At 38.5% G+C, this 24,745-nt stretch overlaps 1 protein-coding gene across 3 annotated transcripts; it reads right to left on the bottom strand.

Moving 5' to 3' along the window:
* Positions 1–69: 69 nt before the first annotated feature.
* On the bottom strand, positions 70–24,485 carry LOC307171285 (uncharacterized protein). Of its 3 annotated transcripts, none has more exons than XM_079892797.1 (21): positions 24,351–24,485; positions 19,086–19,918; positions 18,512–18,573; positions 17,368–17,406; positions 17,148–17,251; positions 14,887–14,945; positions 14,578–14,700; positions 14,339–14,464; positions 14,071–14,235; positions 13,252–13,376; positions 12,601–13,168; positions 8,013–8,133; positions 6,471–6,490; positions 6,235–6,357; positions 5,828–5,956; positions 5,612–5,734; positions 5,394–5,524; positions 4,995–5,292; positions 1,415–1,553; positions 1,068–1,183; positions 70–907 (listed from the first exon to the last, which is right to left on the bottom strand). In XM_079892797.1, exons 2-21 carry the CDS (start codon positions 19,785–19,787, stop codon positions 854–856), a joined length of 3,327 nt encoding a protein of 1,108 aa, XP_079748923.1. In that variant the 5' UTR covers positions 19,788–19,918; positions 24,351–24,485; the 3' UTR covers positions 70–853. The 3 variants fall into 3 exon arrangements, with proteins under 3 accessions (XP_079748923.1, XP_079748922.1, XP_079748924.1); XM_079892796.1 differs by having other exon boundaries at positions 1,415–1,601; XM_079892798.1 differs by having other exon boundaries at positions 1,415–1,601; positions 19,086–19,805; positions 24,351–24,402.
* Between the last annotated feature and the right edge of the window lie 260 nt (positions 24,486–24,745).

Below are 24,745 nucleotides of genomic sequence, written 5' to 3' on the forward strand. Positions count from 1 at the left end.
AACTCAACACGGTGTGACGTCAGCTTCACAGTCTCTATTGAGAAAAAAGTTAAATGAATAATGAATGTTTGTGTGATGGTTTTTATATTGTAGAACAGAATAGTGTTGTCAAATCCACATTTCATTTCTTACTACCTATCTTAGAGCACTGCACAAGAGTCTGAAAATTATGGCCAATGTTTTGCTGCTAAGCTATTATTTATTCTGATAGAATTTTCACATGCCATCCGATTAAAAATAAATAAATAAAAAATCTGGATGGGACCCAAGTGATCAAGGGTTTAGGGCATTTAAATGCACGTTCTGTTACACGTTCCGTTCTGACATTCACACACCATAGGCAATGGCATTAAAATAATAGCTAAAAGAAACACACAATATGCCCGTTGTCAAAAGGCCTTGTAGAATTTCATGGGATCTTATATTATAGGAAAGAGAAATTGATTTGGACAACTCAAATTTGTGCAGTTTTACTGTAAAATGCTAGGTAACACTGATTAATTACATTAAACAAAGGGGCCATGAATATTATTCTCCTTTCACAAAATACAAAATAAAAAGAGAAAAATGATTAAAAACAGTCAGGCAGAGTATAAGGAATGCTGGAAGTTTAATAAAATAAAGGAAAAACAAAAACAGTAGTAGTAGCAATTTAGGCGTAAAATGTTAAACTTCACATCTAAATCACTATGACTGAACAGCTAGGAATTGCTTATGAATGCACCAGCTTTCATAACTACATTAAAATAAGCAATACCTCAGTCTAATAATTTTTTAGGAAAAAATTATACATGGTGAACAAAAAAGACAGGGACACAATGGACATATTAACAGATGTTCCAGCGTCAATGGTTCATTTCTTCGTCCCGTTACTCTGTGCTTTGGCTTTCTCCTTTTCCAAATATTTCTGATAAGAAGAAAAAAAAACATATACTTAAAACCACAAAAATGTCAATGTAATAATGCAAATATTTACTAATAAAAAAAGTGAATCCTCAAAATGTAATGCATAAAGATCTGACATCATGATCAAGGACAAATAAAGGAGAAAAAAAAATAAAAATCACCTTAAGTTTATCGTAGTGTGCTTGGCTACTGCAGTGAATTTTCTTAGCAGTGTCCTCATTAGAGTAAAACAGGAAGCAGATTCTGCAGTAGTACCCCATCTTCACAAACTCCACACCTGAAACAGGACAAATGAGGTTCATTAATGAGGCTTCTTACAATAATGAAATAATGATAATGAAATATTTCCTTAGTCGGGGTCCATCGCTTTTTATAATACATTTATGGTTTGGTTTAAAGGATTTTATAGCAAGCCAAACTGATTTAGTGCCACATCTGTCCAAAAAGCTGAAGAAAATTCATATAAAACACTAAATTAATAGCTTGGTTATGTCAAACGTCATCTTACCCACTGGGACATTAGGATCATATGGCTCTAGAGTAGAATGGCTAGTTTCAGGCTTTGTTTCAGATGGTGCTGTTGTAATGGTCTTTTCCTCAGTCTTCACACTCTTCTCTGAAGCAACAGTTTCTTCATCTTCAGCCTCCTGGTCAAAGGATACATCAAGCAAAGCAGTGGTTCGATCAAGTATATCCTGGTAGCAGTGAGAAAGCATTTAAAAAAAAAAAAAAAAAAAAATAAAATAAAAAAAAAAATATATATATATATATATATATATATATATATAATGCGCACTGTCATAATGTAACGAGTGTGACGTAGTTCTAAAACACTCCATCTTGTAGACTTCATAGAATATCAAATTAATTTATATGTTTGTATCTCCCATGAAGTTTCTCCCTCACATTTCCCTCACTGTGGTTCACATGTCGCAAATCACAATTTCCATAAACACCTAGAAGAACTGAATGAAAAGTTAACTTATTCACTGTTTGCTGGGTTGTGAATGGCACACATATCATAATTTGGATGCTGGAGTATTTATTACTTTTGCCAGAAAGCCTTGGAGCTGTAGCCAGAAACAACTTTTCATGTGCTTATATCCAGACAACATTCTTTTTTACTGAAGACAAAAGAAAATAAAATACATTCTTTTGTGTTCCAAGGAAGAAAATGTCATGCAGGTATGGAAGAACATGAGGGTGAATAAATGATGACAACATAGATTTTTCAGTGAATGATGGAATAGGAATTTTTTTTCTGAAAATTTCTTGGAATCATCAGTTAAAATTAGGGATGCACTGATACCAATATCGGCCCGATAGTGCGCTCGTGTACTCGTACTCATTAAAATGCTCCAATACCAAAAACGAATACCACGCAGTGTTTGTACAGTACAGTGTTTGTATCCAGACAAAGAAACACAGACAACAGAACAATCAGAGATATGAAGATTAAAGATGCCTAAGAAGTAAATGTAATAGAATATTAAGCATAAATTCAATATTTAGTCCTGTATAGCTGCTGTGCACAAGCTGATAAGTTTTGTGACTGAGCTGCATGTGCATGCGGGATAGAAATTGTGGCTAGCCAACAAAAGCAATCTCTAGCTTTAATTTTGATCATGGCTGTAAATCCATAGTTTGGTAAAAATCTGTGTCAGTAAAGCATCTTTACGCATCTTCATGTTTCTTAACCAAAACCTGATTTATTCTTGTTTCCAAAAAGACAACAGAAACAAACAAAAGAGATAGCAGAAAAACCATGCACTTCCACAGCTGATCAAAGGAAGTTATGCTCCCTACTTGCTTAAATACCACATCCTCTAAACATCACCATCCTATTCAAGGCTATACACTCCTGGCCTCTAATTGTATTCTATTGTTAGAAACAATTACAATCAATGAGACTTAACTATAGATACAGTAGCATAGCAATTCTTCTTTCTGAGATTGACTGTTGCTAACAAACCCTGACATAACTGATCACAGACCATCTCACTGTCTCAATCAGCTTCCAACAAGAGACAGACCTTTGTGATGGGTCTATCAAGCTCACTTGTCTTAGTCTTAACTTGAACTCTGCGTACAAGTCCATGTTCATCGTGTATTGCTTTGGCAATTCTTCCCATTACCCATGAATTTCTAGCTGCTGATTCATCTACAAGGCTTATCATTTCAGGATATTTTCATCCATTTTTGACATCCTTGAAGCTCTGGTTTCAAAAAGGTATTCTTAAATCCATCTCTTCCAAGAGGTCGGCCATGTGTTGCACCTATTTCTAAGGGTGGGTGGGTGGCAAAGAAGGTTTTACCTTCATCAACAAGTGGTCAGGTGTGAGAGATTCTAGATCATTTGGATCATTAGAGGGGATAGTTATGGGTTGACTGTTCGAGACAGCTTCCACTTCACAGGGAAATGTTTAAAGACCATCCTTATTCTAGGTTGTGACCCTTCAAAGTGGCATTGAGAATTTTCTTAACAGAATGGATTATATGCTCCCATACACGTCCGTGGTGAGATTCAGCCAGAGGATTGAACATCCATGTGATGCCACGTTGAAGCAAGGTGTTCTTCTCTATTGTGGAATTGTTCCATTCTTGAAATTACCTTTCGAGTTCTCGATCAGCACCAATAAAATTAGTTTAATTGTCAGAGCACATTTCCATAACTTGACCCCTCCTTCCTATGAAGCATTGATAAATGAGTCTGTATGCAAGGATGTTGCTACCTCTATGCGAACAGCTCTACAGGCCAGGCAAGTAAAGATGACACCATAGCTTTTAACTGTAGTCCTTCCACGCTTGATCTCAAATGGACCAAAGCAGTCAAATCCACATCTGGTGAATGCTGGTTCATTTGGAAGAACTCCATTTCTGGGTAAGTCTGCCATAATTTGTTGACCTATAACACCAGGATTCTTCTTATCAAGGAATTGGCATTGGGAATCCGGAACATTTGGCACAATCTAGATAGAATACAGTTGCGTCCACTATGTTTCTTTGTGGATTTCTTGCAGAATCAGCTCTGATATTCTGTGATCCTTTGGTAAAACGTCTGTATGCTAGGCTTCCATTGGCATGGATGCACGACGGAGTCATCTGCCAACATGGAGAATCCATCTTGAAGTATTGGACATAGCTTGCATGTTTAACATGTCAAACTGGCGATCAAAGACTTCAAATTTTGTCCTAGGATCAGAGGAATCTTTTAGGGTTCACAAAATCTGTCTCAGACAACCAAAATCGAACAGCATGAACCCAATTTATGAGCTCAATTTATGTATAACATGTGGTTCCCTACATGTGATTACTGTACCGCTGCAATGCACTGTAGATGAAATATGAGCAATAGAATGAACAGAATAGTAACAGAAGCACATTTACACATTTTAAAGGCACACGTTTAGTAAGATTTTTGGATCAAAATATCCAAAGCAACAAGTGTCTCATATCGTAGCCGCCGAGCGAACGCACAGAGTAGGATTATAACAACTTTCATCACACTCAAATGTATCTATGATAAAACAGCACTGCGTTACCCCACATACTCATGACCGGAAGAAGCGGAAGCGGCGTCTGCGGCATAATAAAAGCTCCACTGCCTTCGAGCCTTATGTCGTGCTTGTCTCTCATTAGCAATCGTTCCGCTCCAGCGGCTTTTGTAACCAATATGGCTTTGAATAAACGACCTCTAATGGCGAAAAATTACATAGTTTGCCTTAACCAGGCATAATTAAAAGAGTAGTTCACCCAAACATTTTAATTGTCATTCTAAACCCGTGAGACTTATGTTCATCTCCAGGACACAAATGAAGACCATATTGATGAAATCTGAGAACTTTCTATCCCTTCATTGACAGTTACGCAACTGACATTTTGCCGCTTTAAAACGTTCATTAAGAGATCATAAAACTAATCCATATGAATTGAGAGGTTTAGTCCAAAATTTTCTGTAGAGAAATGATGCGCACATCTGCAATCCCTATTTGACATTGTGTCTATTGCAGATGTACACATCACAATGTCGATGCTGAAACGATATAACGTGTCGCCCTATATATGAAAAGAATAATGAAGTCACTCACAGGTTCAGTCTCCATATTCTGGAGCTCTGATGTGTCTTCGCTTTGTTTCTCCTCTGACTCTTTCTTCTCCTCAGGAACAATTTCTGCTGAAACATTTAGGCTTTCCTTCTCTTCATGACTCTCCATCTCCTTAGCTTTATCAGCGACAGGCTCATCCACTTTGATCTTCTTGACAGAAGGTTCTTCCTCTTTTTTGTCTTTACTTTTTCCAGAGGAGTTCCTCTGAGCCTCATCCTCCTTGGAGCGTTCTCTCTTGAGTGGCCGTTTATCCTCGGTCTCTGGGCTGGGTGGTCTTTGTCTGTGAGAAGATAATATTATCAAACAGATGCCATGTAACATTCTTTGGAAAGCCTTATTTTCCCAAGAAAAAAAAAAAACAATCTTAAATGTCCAACTGACCCACGTTTGAGCTGCTTAAATTTCCTGCTCACGTAGACAACCAGTCGTTTGCCTTCCAATTTAGGTCGCTTTTCCTTGTAGGCCTCTGCCATTTTCTCAGCATCTTCCCCTCTTTCCATCTCAATGAAGCACTGAGCAAACATACAAATATCATAAACACCAAAACATTTATTATTTCCTTGTAAATCCATCAGAAATTGTTCCATTTTTACAATTACCTCATTACGTAATCGATTCAGATAATATTTCCTGATTTTTCCAAATGGTTCTGCGATTTTCAGAAGTGATGCATCTGAGCCTTTGAAGGGTGGAACATTACCAACGTAGATGACTTTGCCACTCTGTAGATGTTACACAGATATAGGCATTAGATTCTGCTTCTTTTAGATTCACATACATTTTATTAATGGTGAGTTAATAAGCCCAAGTCTTACCTGGATGGTTGGATAGGTGTGTGAATGATAAACTCTCACAGGTTTTCCACACACAGATGGTAAGGCATTTCTGGTGTAGAAACTAACCATTGTTCTTGCCTCTTTTTCTTTGGAGAACTGCAGAAAGGCCTAAAACAGAGCACAACACATTTAAGGGAAACAAAATTCTTACACTTCAGGCCATCTCTGAGAATTTCTGATTTACAACTGACTGAACACCACAAAAACATGTTCCTTCCAACCAAATGGCAATGAATTCATAAACACAGCTTGCCAATGGATAATAAACATTTACACATACATTCTTAAATGGTCTAGCATAAGAAATCTGTGTGGATAGCTACAGTAAAGCTGCAGTGAGTGAAGCGGTCTGAACTACCAAGAACAGAATATCTGAGAGCTGTTACCTCAGGCCTAACTTCCAAGACCAGGTGCCGCACCACTTTACCAAATGGCTTGGCAAGAGCAAGGATTTCATCAATATAACCGTGGCCACGTTTAAATCCAACGACATTTACAACTCTAAATCCCTATAATTAGAAAACACAAATAATTATTCAATACAATCAATAAATCAATGAACAGACATTAGTTGTAAACTATTTTAATACATTTTAAAGTGCCCAAGAAGTTAGAGACTTACTCTACTATCCTTGGAGCTTCCTGAAACATACAAGATGAAATAAGTCATTTTAACAGACTGACTTGAGGAAAAAACAAAACAAAAAAAACATGCTTAATCAATAGCTACAATTTTGGGGTCTGTAGGATTTTTTTTTGTGTGTTTTTGTCTCATTCTCACCAAGTCTGCATTTATTTGATCAAAAATACAGTAAAAATAGTAATATTGTGAAATAGTTATAATTTAAAATAACCCGTTTTCTGTTTTAAAACAGTTTTTAATGTAATTTATTACTGTGATGGCAAAGCTGAATTTTCAGCATCATTACTCCAGTCTTCAGTGTCAAATGATCCTTCAGAAATCTTTCTAATATGACAATTTGCTGATCAAGAAACATTTATTATTATCAGTGTAAATAAGGCTTTGTTCTGCCTAATATTTTTGTGGAAACCATTAAACATTTGTTGTCAGGATTCTGATAAATGCTCAGAAGAACAGCATTTATCTGAAATCTATTTGTTTTGTAACCATGCAAAAGTCTTTACTGCCACTTTTGATCAATTGAAAAAAAATCCCAAACTTTTAAACATATAGGGATGCTCAGACCAGAATTTTTGCAGCCGATACCGATTTTTGTGTCATCATAATCGTCCGATACCGATCCCATTCATTCACGCTTTATATAAAGTAATAATTAAGCTCTCTGTTGAATGTCAGTGTTTTTTTTTGTTTGTTTGTTTTTTCAGATAAATAATACCACAGACGTTATTTACAGTAATGCTATAGATCAGGGATGGGGAACATCGGTCCTGGAGGGCCGTTGTCCTGCAGAATTTAGCTCAAACCCTAAAAAAATTAATAAAAAAACTCTCCTGCCTGTAGCCTTAGTGATCCTGAAGACATTGATTAGTTTGTTCAGGTGTGTTTGATAAGGGTTGGACTTGGAACTAAACTCTGCAGGACAGCAGCCCTCCAGGACCGACATTCCCCATCCCTGCTATAGATTCTTGTTTTAATTGAGAATCAAATAAATAAGCACAGCAAATATTAATTTTACAATGAAATTTTAATAGGCCTTTAAAAAAAAAAAAAAAACACTATCCATATTAGGATACTCTGGCTTATTAAAGAGCCTACAAGATTTAATGTCAAACTAAACATAATTACAACCCATAAGGTGTAGTTAACATTGTCCAATATGTGACTGAGGACAAAAACAAATAGAAACACTGCAACTCCTAAATGAACAAAATGAGTAGTCTGGTTAAATTATCAGGAATATTATTCAGGAAGTGCTGAGTATTTGTGTCCTTCCTTCCTACGTCCTACTTAAGTACAATAGTAAGGCAGGATTCTCTTTATAAATTCCAGCTTTTTTGATTTTTGGGGGTCATCCTCTGTTCTTGTTACAGTTATAGATATCAAAACCAGAGGGCATAGAAGTTTTCACAGACAATATGACTGTAACCTTTTATTATTATTTAACACTGTCGACGGAATCCAAAGAAGAGAGCCTTGTCATGGATCACTGCTAAAGCCACTGACATTGCTCAAGGGCATTACCTGATGTGTATTTAGCTTTGGGCTTTGAGTCTTTTCTCTTAGCGTCGTCCTCCTCCACTAGCTCATCAAGAGTAACAAACTCATCCATGTTCTCAGGAAAGTCAGTTTCAGTTTGACCCTCCTAGAAGCGTATACAGATAGTCAAAAGACCCACAGGTCAAAATAGTGAACATGTAATTTACAGTTGTAATCGAAATTATTCAACCTCCAATGCAAATCAGGTTTATTAGCAAAATTTACAGACGTTCAGCTGTTTGCAATGAATAGCCTAAATCAAACAAAATTAATTGAGGTAGCTCAACAAAACTAATGTTTCAAGTAGTTTTCCTAAATTCAACTAAAAATCCAACTTTGAATGACTTCTGCAGTCTCAAAATTATTCAACCCCCTGAATAGAATCCCTCACAACAGCACAAATGTGCAAAACAGGTGTTGTCTCAAGCACACCTGATGCAACTAATCAAGGGCTTCATTAGTTGCACCAGGTGTGCTTGATGTAGAACACATGAAATACCTGAACTGGCTATGTTTTTTGAGTGTCACGTTTGACTGCATGTTAGAAATATGGCTAAGTCAAAAGAATGGTCCAAAAAGTTAAGAGAAGTTATCACTTCCCTTCACAAACAAGGGACAGGATACAAAAAGATAGTAAAGGCACTAAAAAAGTTCCTGGAAGTACAAAGTTAAAGGAACAAGGTAGGGCTGCACAATTAATAGAATTTCTAATCGCGATTACGATTACGGATGCCACGATTACGTAATCGTTCAAAGCCGCGATTACAAAAAAAAAAAAAAAAAAACTCGCTTACAATATATCTGCGTGGTGTGTTTAGAGCATGATACGTTGTGAGAGGCGAATACGACTACTTCAGAGAACCCAGCACAATAGGAACTACCAGAGATGTAAGTGTTTATTTATTGAAATAAAAAGTCTCGCAACTCAGAAAAACGGACTTTCCTGTCCTCTCAGCCGCTATACTGCAGTAGCGCGCACTCTTCAATAGCACGCGCAAATGCGGCAGAGCGCGCTGTATATTGCTTCACTATATAAGGCGCAAAATAAACAAGCATGCAACGTCGTTACGTTTTAAATTAGAAAAAAAACGTGTTGTCCAGATTCAGTATCTGCGGTCAGATGATGTCAGGCTATATGTCAGTGTCATTATTCTATCATTATTTTCATAACTTGTTACGAAAAAAAATCTGATGCACGCTGTATCACACGCTGATGCACGCTGTATCACTTCACTAAAGCGCAAAAGAAATACAAGCATGCAACGTCGTAAATTAGTAAGTAACGAAATAAAAGCAAAATACCAATTAATCACGTTATTGGTACGTCATGTGTTTTGCATGCAGGTTTGATGTTCATTCTATTTATCAGGAACAGCTTCCATGTTTCTTTAACAGTTCTTGTAAGTATTGTGTATCACCATGGTAGCCTAACTGTTGTTTCCATAACCCCATAATGCCACTTATTGGTCATTTCTATATTCTACTGTGGTGGCTCATACCAAGATATTGTATTAACAATTACTGTATGTTAATTATGTTATGGATTATGTTTATTTATCAGTATTAGTCATATTCTTATATTTTATTATGTTAAGTAAAGGGGGACAGTACTTGTGTGTGTCAACTTTTTTTGTGTAAACAAATGTATTATAATAGGCCTATAATTCCTAAAAAGGTGGGTCGCAGCTTTATGACCATGGGGAAATGTGGGTCCCATGACCAAACTATTCAAAACATCATTCAATGTGAATTGTGATAATCGTAATTAATAATCGCAATTACAATTTCAAGGGAATAATCGACAATTATGATTTTTGTCATAATCGTGCAGCCCTAGAACAAGGTTACACTACCTGGACGGGGCAGAAAAGGAAGCCATCAATGGCTGCAAACAGATTTCTGAGAAGACAGGTTCAGAAAAACCCTTGAGTGACTGCAAAAGACCTAAAGCAAGACTTTGTGGCAACAGACACTGAGGTTTCAGCTTGCACAGTAAAGCACGTAATAAACGCATGCCAGAACTCCAAAACATACACCACTACTGGCCCAAAAGCACAAGAAAAGTCTGCTCCAATTTGCTCAAAATCAAATAAATAAGCCACATACGTTTTGGGATTATGTTCTGTGGAGCGATGAAACAAAACTTTTCGAAAAGAACACTACAGTTAAGTCTACAGTCTAAAGGTTACAGTTAAGCATGGTGGGCTCGGTGATGCTCTGTGGCTGCTTTGCATCCTCTGGCACTGGAAACCTGCAGCGTGTGGAAGCAAGATGGATTAATTGAAGTATCAGGAAATCCTAGGAGAAAACATCATGCCGTCAGTGAGGAAGCTGAAGCTTGGGCATCATTGGACCTTCCAACAGGACAATGATCCCAAGCATACCTCAAATTCCACCAAGACTTGGTTGCAGAAGAAGTTCTGGACGATTCTACAGTCACATCACAGTCACCTGACATGAACCCCATAGAAGATCTTTTGTGGGATTTAAAGAAGGCAGTTGCAGCACGCAAACCTGAAATGCTTCCAGAAGCTTGTATCTGGTTATACATCTTGTTTGCAGTAGGTCAAAACAGCAAAAGGGTGTTCTACAAAGTACCAAAGATTATTGCCACGACTTACTATGCGTTCACACCAAACACGAATAGTGCATCAAATTCGCGTCAACCACGTCTAGTTGGACGCTCTAACATTTTGAATCCATTCATTTTGAATCCATAAAAAGAAAAAGTTTAAAGCGAAATTGACGCGTGTCTGAGGCGAAATCCGCTTGTCTGTTTGCAAGATGGCTGATGTTGATCGAGCATTCATCGAGAGAGTTAACGCATCGGAGTGAGGATCACCCTTCAGGACACCAACTACAGGCGCTCGATCCCAGCTGCAGAGCACCTGTCCATCTGTCTTCGGTTAGAAAATGTTTATGAAATTTTAAATACAGTATATTAAATATTGAAAAACTATCAATGTTTTTAAAACTGTGGTATGGATACCACTGTTGGTGCTCTTTCTAGTGATACTCACTAGTACAGTGGTTCTCAACTCCAGTCCTCGGGACCCACTGCTCTGCACATTTTGTATGTCTCCCTTATTTAACACACCTTAATCAGATCATCAGCTCGTTAAGAGAGACTCCATGAACTGAACTGAGTGTGTCAGATAAGAGAGACATACAAAATGTGCAGAGCAACGGGTCCTGTGGACTGGAGTTGAGAACCACTGCACTAGTATATACTCACTTTCTAGTGATGCTCAGTTAACTGCTATATTGAATATTATATTCTGCTATATTGCTATACTCCATTTTGAATGAGTGACTCCGGGCGGGAGTTTGTCCCGTCACTTCACCACGTGACAGCAGCAAGCAGACTCCTGATTGGTTAACGCAGCGCGAACAGACGCCAAAGTTCAGATTTTTCAACTCGGGCGTCAGACGTGTGAATGCACAAAAAGCACCGAATAAAATCATTTACGTGTAATGCGCCAGAGGCTCAATTCACCTCAGTCGCGATCCAGAGGGAGTCCAGATGTGCTGGAGCTGATGGTAACACGACCGAAGCTTTCCCAAATTGGCACCGGACATCTGTCTCGGCATCACCATTGTGACAAACGATGCTCCCAAGTAGGTGATTTTTTTCACTGTCTCTCCAGTCGTGTTGCTTCAACGACGTTGTTAGCTGGAAAACCTGCAGGTCTGGTCTTCATGATCTTCAATCATCTTCATGATCTTCAATCATCTTTGGAAGTTTCATCTTCTGCGAACAGCGCAATGTCGTTGGCAAAATCTAGATCTGTCAGGCGATTGTGGTCCGTCCAAATGATGCCTGCTCCAATCTGCGCAATTGCCTTCTTCAAGTCAAAAATTGATTGAATTGCCATGAAGGGGTTGAATAATTTTGAGACTGCATAAGTCATTAAAAGTTGAATTTTCAGTTGGATTTGGGGATGCCACTTGAAACATTTGTTGTGTTGAGCCATTTAAATTACTTTTGTTTGATTTGTTCATTGCAAACAGCTGAAAGTTTGTAAATTTTGCCAATAAACCTGATTTGCAATGTGGGTTGAATAATTTCGATTACAACTGTATATTAAAGCTCTAAAGAGGGCAAAACAGCACCAGAAAAGTGGTCTATGAGATTGTACATCTTCTGAAGACTTGGATTAAAGCAGCTTATGAAATATAAAAAATGTGACACAAAATATGATATAAATGGTAAAAATTCTACAGTAAAAAACTGTTAATTGGTAAATTCCAAGTTATTGTACCACGAACAGTGGAAAAACCTTACATTTTCATATATTCTATTAGCAGACGCTTTTATCCAATTGAGATCAAATTTAGGAATATGACAAGCGATTTATCTAAAGAGGCAATAAACACGAGAAGTGCTATTAACAAAAAGTTGTATGCTTTCATAGTGTGGAAAAGATCTGCATGCACATTCTTCAAAATATATCTCATGTGTTCATGAGGGGTGAGTAAATGTTAACAGAATATACTTTTTGTGAACTATTCCTTTAAGAAAGGATTGCTCAGTAGCATTTCAGATTATGTGCTTATGTGCAAAAGATCCTACCTGCTCTTCATTGTCCTCTTCAGCACCCTCATCTTCAGTTTGATCACCATTCTGTTCCTCAAGGTCTTTAGGAAGCTCATCTGTGTTCTCCTGCTCAGCCTCAGATGTCACAGGTTCCTCCAGTGGAGTCTCTTCCTGTTTTTCACAGTCTTTTTGGTCTTCTATGGTCTCATCGCTGGCTGCATTTCTGGCTTGTTGCGCTTCAGGGTCCTCCTCATCCTCTAGGTTGGTGTCATCATTATCTGGTGCTTGTTCACTGGTTTGCTCTGCATCACATGATAGGTCGACATCATCTGCAGAGGGATCTTCATCACACCCGTCTTCATCTTTGTCACAAGCTTCCATAACGTCAGCTTCATCTCCTGACCCATCACCCAGGGCCTCTACTTCCTCAGGCTTTGGTTCCTTTGGTTCCTTTTTTTTATCAGAGATCTCTCTGGCTTTGGAAGTAGAGGACCTTCGATTCTTTGATGAATGTTTATCACCAGTTCTGCTGGCGGATCTGCTGCTACCGCTGCTCTTACGGGCTGGTTCTTCCCTTCCTTGGTCATCGTTTCCTGGTGGGACCCTGGAACATCATATAGAGCACATTTGGTTTTGTTTTCTTTCTAAATATATCATTGGTTTCTCTGGATAGAAAGGACAACTTACGTTAGAGTCTTATACTTTGTGCAGATGTTCAGTCGAATAGATCTTCCATTGATAGTCAAAGGATTGACAGTGTAGTATTTCACCAACATCTCTGCATCCTCAGCATTGCCCATTTGAACATATGCCTGTTTTTTTTTGTTTTTTTTAAAGAGAAGAAATATGAGCTATGTCAAATATCTGCAATATATTTGAGTCGTCTATAGACTGTAATTTGATTAGTTTCACAAACCCTCCATTTTCGGCAATTTTCAAGTATTAGATTGTAATAGCATCCCCTTTTGAAAATTCACTACAGTTTGTAAGCTTGATTAATTTCTGTATATCAGCTTAACGTTTCAATTAATCATTTCAACATTCTGATTTGTTAGCATCACTCAAAATAAGTTCATAAAAGTCTCTGCATGACAAAAGCAAAAAAAAAAAGTATGTAGAATAAAATATGTAGATGATTACTGCCATCTATTATAATATACTGTTATATTAGCACATTAATATATTATTTAAATATTATTCTCTCTTCACCAAAGAGCAGTGAACAAAACAGCATGGAAAATGCCTGGATTACTTTTAACTAGATATTTACTGTATTTTACATGATTCCTGTAGCTCAAACAGTAGAGAGGCCGTAAAATTATGGTTCCTTAGATATAAAAATAGTGTAAAATATATTTAAAATAATTAATAATAATAATTCACCCTTTAGACTATTGAAGATAATTTTTTCTATTATTATTGAGATAATAAAATAATAAAAAGATCCATGAAACAGGGCATATTTTAATAATGCATGTTCTGACAATTGCTGCATATGTAACTTACCCCTTTATCTACAAATAAATGTTTCTCAACAGTGCCAAATCTACGAGCAATTTTGAGGAGCTCCATTTTCTTGTCACCTTCCCGTGGCAAGTGATAGAAAAACACCACCTGGCTGACATCTTTCTTCTCTCTGGTTCTAGTGTCTCTGTCCGGCCTTCCACTTTTCTGTATTGATAAAGCAAATAAGCTTAATTGATCTGATTGCTTGATTTGCTTAACTTTTTCCTACAATTAAACAAAAGGGGGGAGGGGGGTCAATTAATCTTACCTTAATTGCAGTCAGTTCCTTTGACAAATAAACTTGTATCTCTTTCCCATGCAACATGGCTGGTTTTCGCTGGTAATAATTAGCCATGGCCAAAGCCTCCTCATGAGTCTGCAGCTCCAGGAAAGCCTTTGAAAAAATTAAACAAATAATGAATAAATAAAATAGATTTACTCAAAATATACCAATTATGGGCATTCTTATTCCAAATTGTGAATGGCTGCTCATACATGTACAAATACCTTATTCATGTTCTTCAGTACTAGATGCTTACAGATGGTGCCAAAGGGCTTTGCCAAGTCAAACAAGCTGTTTGTTAACTTCGGTTTCCTTTCGTATTTTAACACGATCACCCTACTTTTTATCTAAAAAAAAAACATGAGTGCAAACACCAAGATAAAGCCATCCACTCAAACAAAAGATCACATACTGAAAAGGACATCCTGACTATATACAATTAAAATAATATTTTAATTGAGGGAGCATTTTCAATGCAACAGAACTGATGGACCATTTATAACAAAAACAGATAACTTTCAGTGCATTATTACCTTGGGTGCCGTTGAATATGATGTCATTTTACTTGTCCTTCCCACACTGGAATCAGACCCTAAAAAAGTTGTTTAAAAATTGTATGACTGATTTAAATTAGCCAATGTGTCAAGTCAATTGTATCACATTTATTTATATAGTGTTATACAACACAGATTGTTGTAAAGCAGCTTCACAGAAACAAAAATAACAGCGTTAAATGTTGCAAAGTTCTTCATTATGAAACTAATACAATTTAAAAAGACTGTACTGTCATATACAGATCAATTTAGTTGAATGCTGATTCAATTTAGGTTAATAACACTGTCAAAGTTGCAAAGTCACAAGAAAAGTGTTCGTCATCTTCAAGTTACCTGTATAAGTTCTTTGTTAAAGTGCACCTTTAAAGAAACTTATTAGGATACTCATGTGACTGGAATCTTCATATTTAAAATACACTGCTCAAAAAAATAAAGGGAACACTTTTTAATCAGAGAATAGCATCAAGTCAGTTAAACTCCTGGGATATTGATCTGGTCAGTTAAGTAACAGAGGGGGTTGGAAATCAGTTTCAGCTGCTTTAGTGTTAATGACATTAACAGCAGGTGCACTAGATTGGCAACAGTGAGACAACCCCCAAAACAGGAATGGTTTTACAGGTGGAGGCCACTGACATTTTTTCCCTACTCATCTTTTCGGACTGTTTTTCACCAGTTTTGCATTTGGCTAGGGTCAGTGTCACTACTGGTAGCATGAGGCGATAACTGGACCCTACAGAAGTTGCGCAGGCAGTCCAGCTCCTTCAGGATGGCTCATCAATACGTGCCATTGCCAGAAGGTTTGCTGTGTCTCCCAGCACAGTCTAAAGAGCATGGAGGAGATTCCAGGAAGACAGACAGCTACTCTAGGAGTGCTGGACAGGGCCGTAGAAGGTCCTTAACCCATCAGCAGGACCATTATCTGCTTCTTTGTGCGAGGAGGAACATGATGAACACTGCCAGAGCCCTACAAAATGACCTCCAGCAGGCCACTGGTGTGAATGTCTCTGACCAAACAATCAGAAACAGACTTCATAAGGGTGGTCTGAGGGCCCGACGTCCTCTAGTGGGCCCTGTGCTCACTGCCCAGCACCAGGGAGCTCGATTGGCATTTCCCATTGAACACCAGAATTGGCAGGTCCGCCACTGGTGCCTTGTGGTTTTCACAAATGAGAGCAGGTTCACCCTGAGCACGTGACAGACAGGAAAGGGTCTGGAGAAGCCGTTGAGAATGTTATGCTGCCTGTAACATCGTTCAGCATGACCGGTTTGGTGGTGGGTCAGTGATGGTCTGGGGAGGCATATCCATGGAGGGACGCACAGACCTCTGCAGGCTAGACAATGGCACCCTGACTGCCATTAGGTATCGGGATGAAATCCTTGGATCCATTGTCAGACCCTATGCTGGTGCAGTGGGTCCTGGGTTCCTCCTGGTGCACAACAATGCCCGGCCTCATGTGGCGAGAGCATGCAGGCAGTTCCTGGAGGATGAAGGAATGATAGCATTGAAGGGCCACCACGCTCACCTGACCTACATCCAATAGAACACCTCTGGGACATTGTGTTTCGGTCCATCTGACATCACCTGGTTGCACCTTAGACTGTCCAGGAGCTCAGTGATGCGCTGGTCCAGATCTGGGAGGAAATACCGCAGAACACCATCCGTCGTCTCATTAGGAGCATGCCCCGACGTTGTCAGGCATGCATACACGCACGTGGGGTCCATACAAACTACTGAGTATCATTTTGAGTTGCTGCAATGAAATTTCAGCAAAATTGACAAGCCTGCTGCATCATTTTTTCACTTAGATTTCCGGGGTGTCTTTGAATTCAATCCTCTGTAGGTTGATCATTTTCATTTCCATCAAACGATGTGGCATCCTTTCGTTCATAACACATTACCCAGTCCATATTAGTATAGATATCCAGCATGATATTTTTCCCCATTGAGATCTGATGTGTTTTCAAAGTGTTCCTTTAATTATTTTGAGCAGTGTATATATATATTTTTTTGACTATTATTTATTGATTTAGGGGTTCAACTTTTCACAGAAGAAAAATGTTACTTAGTGCAACTTTAACCAAAGAATTTACCAAACCACTAGTGAAAGATAAATTAATTCCACACTGCTCTAAACAAGACAGAGTCCAGCTGTTCCATGAAAGTGGATTACTGCTTCAACAAAAAGATCAACTTGTAGAAAGATAGCAGACCAGACTACATCCTCTCACAGATTTATTACCCCAGCTGGAGCTCATCCCTGTTCTCTGTAGACCACCACCAATTGAATCTGCTCCCAGCAATCGATTCGAGCGACTCTTTGTGTCCATGGAAAGGGATGTCGACCTGAGAGGAGTACATTTTTAATGTGCTTTTCTATGCAGACACTTGTAATAAGCAGGATGTATCATATTTATGAAAGCAGTATTTAAAAAAAACTAAAACAACAACTAGTAACATACATGCGACTAGAGGGGATTTGAGGATCCCAGTCCGGATACCTATAAAACAACAGGAATGAGATTTCACATGTTTTTAAATTACAGAAATCTAAATGTTGAACACTTGCACACCAAATTCATTTTTCAAAGACTGCAACAGCTTCTTTATTTTTGCTTTTCAACTGAACCTTCATGTTAGAAATTGGTTAAAGACTGTTTAACCTATTTAGAACACCTAAAAGGTTCAGAAAAGAATAGATTCATTAGCTTTATGGACCTTTTTCACATTTCTGGGGTTCTCAGAAGCAGAAGTTGTCATATTTGGGTAAACTTAACTATAGTGGTGAATGGGAGATGACAGAAATCAATTTTTTTGTATTCCCATTTGCTCTAAAAACAAAAGAAAAAAAAATCCATGATAGCATTTTGACGACTTTTCAAAAGAGGTACAAATGAGATATTGATTACGTAATATGACAAGATACAAGATGTTAAATTTGCTGTCAAACCTTCAGCCGTTGTATTAGAAACAACATTGTAGCAGCGTTAATTCATTTTTTGCCATTTACTGCCAACGTAATTTAACACAAAGTAGCCTATTGCGTTAAATGTGTTTTAATTAAAGAAAAAAAAAGAAAAACTTTACGAGATTTGCAATATTGATAACTGGAAACACATCATCGCAGCCTGTGAAAACGGTCCATTAAACCACTATGAATTCTTCTTAGCGCTCCACTTTGAATGTTTCATGGTGATAATCTGGATTTCTTCATACTTTCTTTTAACTAAAAGTATTTTTCACCCAAAAATGAAAATTCTGTCATCATTGTGATAGTTGAATGCTGTCACTCCAATAAAAGTGAATATGCAGAAAAACATGAGATTTTACAAAAATTACTCTCACACAGCTATTATGCAGCTTAAGAAGGAATCAAATATAGTGCACAAGTCATATAGGCCAATTTATGATGCTGCTTTTTCAAGCTAGACAGCAGTAGTATAGCTTCTGGTTATCACCACGAACTGAGCGGTCTCCAATGGATGATCCAAAAGATCCATAGTGGAACTGCACCTACTGTAGGCCAAGTTTAGGCTTGTTTCTAAATGACTATTAAGAGGGTTTTCAACATCTGAACAAACAGTTCACACAAAGCAGTCTACTTACATTTGCAGAAGGAATTTGCGGTTTTCGGAGTGACGAATCCCAGTCGTGTGTTGAGTCCATTCCTTTACAAACACAGGGAATGGTGAAAAACATCCTTAATAATAATAATAATTTTTTAAAACATTATATATATATAAAAAAAAAAAAAATGTTACAGTGAAATCTAAAGCAATTCAAAGCCTTGACATACTGGATCAGAGCTAACTTGACAAGCTACCCTTCCTGGCTATGAATGCAATCTACAAATAAGTACTGTAATTGATCTAAAATGAGTTCTTGATACTAACTGTCCTAACTGGAACCAAGTATAAAGAACAAGTCAGAAATACAGCTAACAACGTTGTATACTATAAGCGTCCAACAGCTAACAACGTTGTATACTAGAAGCGTCCAATGAGATTTAAGGCCATTTTATCTTTTAGGGACATTTTATCAAATTTAATACTATGCAAAACTAAGAGGTGTTGATTTAAATGCAAAAAATTATGTTTAAAGAGGTTCTTCTTCAACGAGTAGGACTCAAGAAGAGGAAGTGAAGTGTGTGTGCAGGAGCCAACCAGCTTGAATTACTCACCATGACAGAGAGCACATCAAAATCACAAAGAGAGCACACATGGGGAAACATGAGGGGCATGACTCCCAAGAAATCCTGCACTTTTCTCTGAGACGGGGAGCCCATTCTTCTCTGCATTAACATGTCGTCAGATGGCGATGACGCTGACATGCCAAGGCTGTGATAGGAGTCATGGGAAAGCTCAGAATATTGGCGGTCTCTGACGCTACCGCTCCTGTAATCTAACATGTCGTACCCTCGACCAGATGTTTCTTGCATGGAAGTATAACCGAAGTCACCTTGTGAGAGGCTTTGTGCCTGCCCACTGGAACAGTCCAATCTTCCGCCTTGCATGTCGCCCCAGCTGGCTTCCATCTTGCGGTTCTTAAGCAGCATGAGAAGATGGGGCAAGGTCTCCATGCATAAGTTCTCCTCTGGAACCTGTGCCAGTGCATCCAGATCAGTCGATGACAGACCTAGGCTGGCGAATAGTTGAACGGTATTGATGTTGCTGCCCGCTCGGCGGTGCAGCGGAGAGTCATGGTCTTTTCCCTCCCCTCCAACCAGACCAGACCGGGACCGGGATCGGGACCGGGACGACGAGCTGTAGGGGTCTGAGTGCATCTCACCCATACTAAAGTTCAAAGTCTCAGTGCCAGCCAAAAGCCCACGGCCAACAGCAAAGCCTTTCTGAGCATTAGCACCAGTCCGTTTCTGGGACATGGCTTTGAAATTGTGGCGCTCTGGGCGAGTGGAAAAAGAGAGGAACAAAGCGAATCAAAAAGTCCCCAAAAAGACAATCCGTCAATTTAAGCCTGGATCGAGAAAAGAAGCTCCTCCAGAATGAAACAGCTCTGCAGAAACACAATGGAGCAATGATTTCTAGCATGCTCACAAAATGGTTAGCAGTGGCATAGGAAAGCAAGACAGTGAGCTCCACAAATCCATACAATGCAAGTAACAGAATAAAAATTATTTACAATGACAGAGGTACAAATGGACAGTTTGGTACACAGACCAAATAGACCATAAAATGCAGATTTACAAGTACCATGGAGAGAAATAAGTATATTTTAATGGGAAAGTTTAATAGAGCTTTGAAGGGAAATGACAGAGTCTGAATCAGTTTTAGATCTATATATGCAGGAAAGAGAGAGAAAGCATTGCAGTTTCTTGTTCAGGAGAGAGCCAGGGAGAGATATTATTCATGACTCTAAGTTGTAATATTCGCCCATTGCTAAATTTGTAAATGAATAATATCCGGATCAAAAACAGCAATTAAAAGGCGCTGTGACCGACATTGACCATATAACTTCAGTTTACCCAGAACATACAATGTCACTAAACGGTGACAGCACAACTGCAAGAGCATCGATCACAAGTTTCTGCATGGCCCTAACTACAGCCTAGTGTATCATTCGGTCAAGTCACGTAGGCTATATCGCTACATTGAGATCAAAAATCATTCAGTTGCTCGGTGATATTCTCTCACCAACAAGGTGGGTGCCTTTCCTTCAAATCGATTTCTGATTCTGACTAATCTCGTTGCCCATGTCTCCCGCTATCCTAATTAGTATTAGCAATTCCACATTCGAGATCTCTTTTGATTAGAAACACCATCAGCTTTACTTGTGGATATGGAAAATAAAAGTATACAGGTAAACACTCTCTACAAACTTTGTAACCGGTTGCAGAGAGTAGGCTACGTTTGAGCAGTGTGACTCGCCGTTTGTAATAACGGCTGGTTTTATATATGGAATAGCGCAATCATTGAGAAGGGTATAACTGCAGCCTGGAGATCTCCAAATAGGGGTAGGAACTCCAATTTGCAGATATTAGGCACGATTTTTTCCATCAATCCAGTTCAGCGCAAACTTAGCCCCACAGCCAATTCTACAGTGCTGATTTCCTACACAATGCTAAGCTACAACAAATTCCAACCCCTAAACATACCCTACACACAGTCTCGCATAGCCAGACCTTCAGACTGACGGCAGAAGATCTGGACTCTATCGTAGCTTTTCTTGGCCAAGGACCGCCCAAGCAGACGTTTGACTGACATGTAACGCAACCAATCACAGTTCGCTTTGTTCCGCGTCATGTTTAGGGGCGTGAAAATATAATGTCTATGTCTCTACAATAACAGAACGGTGTGCATCTAAAAAATGATTGATTGAAGAACGTGCAAGTTTACTCCAACAATGGAGCCGTAAACTTTACATACGCTTGAAAATCCAGCGTTAGGTTTATCCTGGTAAGCGCTCATTGTCAAGTTGTAAACACAACGGCGTTCTTCTTCCACGAGGGGTTTTGCCGCCACGCGGTATTTGTTTCCAGCCGGACTGTTAAAGAACGCGACACACACGTCTCCCGGGACATCCTGTAGAATTCAATCAATCAGATCGCGACTTCGAAACTCCTGAAGTGTTTCCAGAAAAATGACAGGTCTGCCAGTCTATAGCAAGAGTTTGAGGCGTGGCTACAGTGGTGGGTGGAGCCAGAGTGTGTTTAGCCGGTGTGAGACCATGACTGTTGCGTTACATGAAAAAAGACATTCAGCTTTGTTTACAAAAGTGCAAGCCAACATTCGCTGCTTTTAGACCAATGCTTTTAAACAGGTCATGATAATTTCAAAGCAAATGGGGTGTTGCGATGCAATGCGCTACAATGAACGCTTCAATACAACATCTTCATCATGCACCCCAGAAAAACAAACAAGAGTTTATAATGTTTCCTGTGATGTGTCCCAGTGTGAACAGCCTCAAACAGCTGTGGCAAATGTCACGTCAAAATATGCGTCGGTGCACATCCGTTTGATGGGTTTATTATAAGCAAGATGCTCGCGTTCGCTGTTTCAGTTGCTAACTTATGGCAGCACAGCTAAAAGTATTCCTCATATGTTAAACCTTTTATTGAAAAGTCGTCTATTTTTACCCGGTGAGATATGCCTTCAAGCACTTGTAAGAGTGTGATGTTTGAGTTGGGGAGCGTTTGCAAGGTTGCTTTATTTTTTTTTTATTCCACTAGCTGCCTCTAGTGTCGCAAAAATCATACTTTACCTTTAAGAACTAAAACATCTGCTCTGATTGTGCATTGCGATCAACTGGTAGGGTCTGACACATGAAAAAATGAAAACAAAACAGGAGAGGACAGATTTAAACCCGAGTCCTGACAACCGCTAGTACCTATATCTAGCCTATATCACTAGGTATCACAATGTCAGAGTCCTGTATCGACAACCTATGGAGCCCAGAAAGTCATCTGTAGGAGAAAAAAAAAAAAAAAACAAGACCCGCAAATCCGTGGCCACAGTTATACAATTCTTTCACTCAGTTAATAAATCGTACTCACAGATATTCTTAAATTGTTCCCTCCGTTTAACAAAACGTTCCCACTGATTAATAAACTGGTCCACAAATTTCCAATCCATGCACTCAGATTTGTAAACCGTACCTTTGGTTTTTCAATTTGTACCCACAAATTCATAAACCATGCCCACGCATTCACACTTGCTTAAAGGGTTAGGTCACCCAAAAATTAAAATTATTCCATAATTTACTCACCCTGAAGCCGTCCTAGGTGTATATGACTTTCTTCTTTCAGCCAAACACAATAGGAGTTATATTTTAAAAAATATCCTAGCTCTTCCAAGCTTTAGAATGGGAGTGAATGGTACCAATTTTTTTGAAGCCCGAAAAAGTGCATCCATCCATCAAAAAAGTAATCTATACGGTTCCAGAGTAAAGGCCTTCTGAAGCGAAGCGATGTGTTTTTGTAAGAAAAAAAATCCATATTTATAAATTTAGAAACTATATATTAGTTTATACATATACTATATATTTACTGGCTTCCAGTAACGGCCGTACGCGAGTCTAGTTCCGGTGGAAGAGTGACCTCTGACCCGACGCATGATGTATTGACAAATGTGGAAGCCCAGAGGACAGAGCAAAACAAAACACCGGTCACGAATTAGAAATCTAAAACAAGAATTTTTAAAGAGAAATGTTGGAGAAGCTTGAGTTTGTTGCCCAGCCCTATTTGTTTTAACCACGAGAGGCGTCGACTCTCACCTAAGCTTACGCTACTCCTACATCTTTTGTCATGCGTTGGGTCAGAGGTCACTTTTCCGCCGGAACTCGACTAGTAATTACAGTTTAAAGTTATAATTATGGATATTTTTTCTTACAAAAACATATTATCACTTCACTTCAGAAGGCCTTTATTAACCCCCTGGAGCTGTATGGATTATTTTGTTGATGGATGGATGTGCTTTTTTGGGATTCAAAAAATTCACATTCACTGCCATTATAAAGCTTGGAAGAGCCAGGATATTTTTAAATATAACTCTGATTGTATTTGTCCGAAAGAAGAATGTCATGTACACCTAGGATGGCTTGAGGGTGAGTAAATTATTAGATAATTTTCATTTTTGGGTGAACTAGGCTATTCCTTTAAGGTAACTGAAGAGATGAACTGGCATATTCTAATGCATTACATCACATTTAAATTAATCATTGCAGAATTGTTAAATGCTAAGATAATTGCATTACTAAAAAAAAAAAAAAAAATTGTATTTGCATGGATCGGACATAGGCAAGATGCCAATCTGGGGTGCATTTCCCAAAGCCCAATATGGTGTCACTCACATGACATCACAGCAACAACAAACTACAACCATCCAATCAATTGACCAGCTAAAAAAAAAAAAAAAAAAACACCAACAAACAAGTTCACCCTACACCTTTTCTTGCTACATAAGCCGTTTCAATCGGATCTACGCACAATCGCAACTTCCGTTCTGGAGCATTCTGTGCAGTAATAAATGCAAACTAATGTCAATAAGAAAGGAAGGATATCACGCAGAAAATATATTAGAAAGAAACCTTCCAAATGCGTAAGAAATATCCCACATCACATAAACACGAAGTTTTTTTTTTTTTTTTTTTACAGCCTTAAATAATGTAACGTCAAGTGTCCGCTGAGCGTGAATACGAGGTTAACTGATCCTACGATAACATTCATCTCACTTGCGGACAATCAGATTACATTAATCGCAAATTGGTGTAACTTTACTTAGGCGAACATTTATGAAACACGTTCTTAAATCTAAGAAAACAGGCACGATAAACACAACACATGGACGAAGGTTGATGATAAAAACTAAGAAAAAGAAGGCAAGCCACGGGCCTAAATGTGAACGACAATGTTCGGGTTTATTATAGTCAGTCTTAAAACACAAGTAATATAATTGTATATATTATTCTAATGCCGTGTGTTGCAGCTTACATTTTCTTCTTTTTCTTCTTCCCGATCCAAACCTTCGGGTTGAAGTCCTTTACGTCGCACGAATTGAAACGCTCAGTCAACAGCAGCTCACGTGAGGCGGAAACGACTACGAAACAGGAGTTTACTTCCGACTCCGAGATGAATTTCAAAATAAAAGCACTAATAATAATCCAGAGCTGTGTCCTAAAGTCGCTCCCTGTACCATTAAATAGGGCATTATTTGAGAGGACAGCCATTTTGTCCGAAACCATATGAAAACACAGTGGACTTTATCAAGTGCACTCATTCAATCTCATAATGCACTGCAATAACGAGCGCACAACCGATGTACACTCAACAGGCTAACGCGTCACACCGGTTCCCTCTACAAAAACCCAATAAAATTTTTCCATAGG

This window comes from Squalius cephalus (assembly GCF_949319135.1).
Source record: "Squalius cephalus genome assembly, chromosome: 14".
NCBI classification, from domain to species: domain Eukaryota; kingdom Metazoa; phylum Chordata; class Actinopteri; order Cypriniformes; family Leuciscidae; genus Squalius; species Squalius cephalus.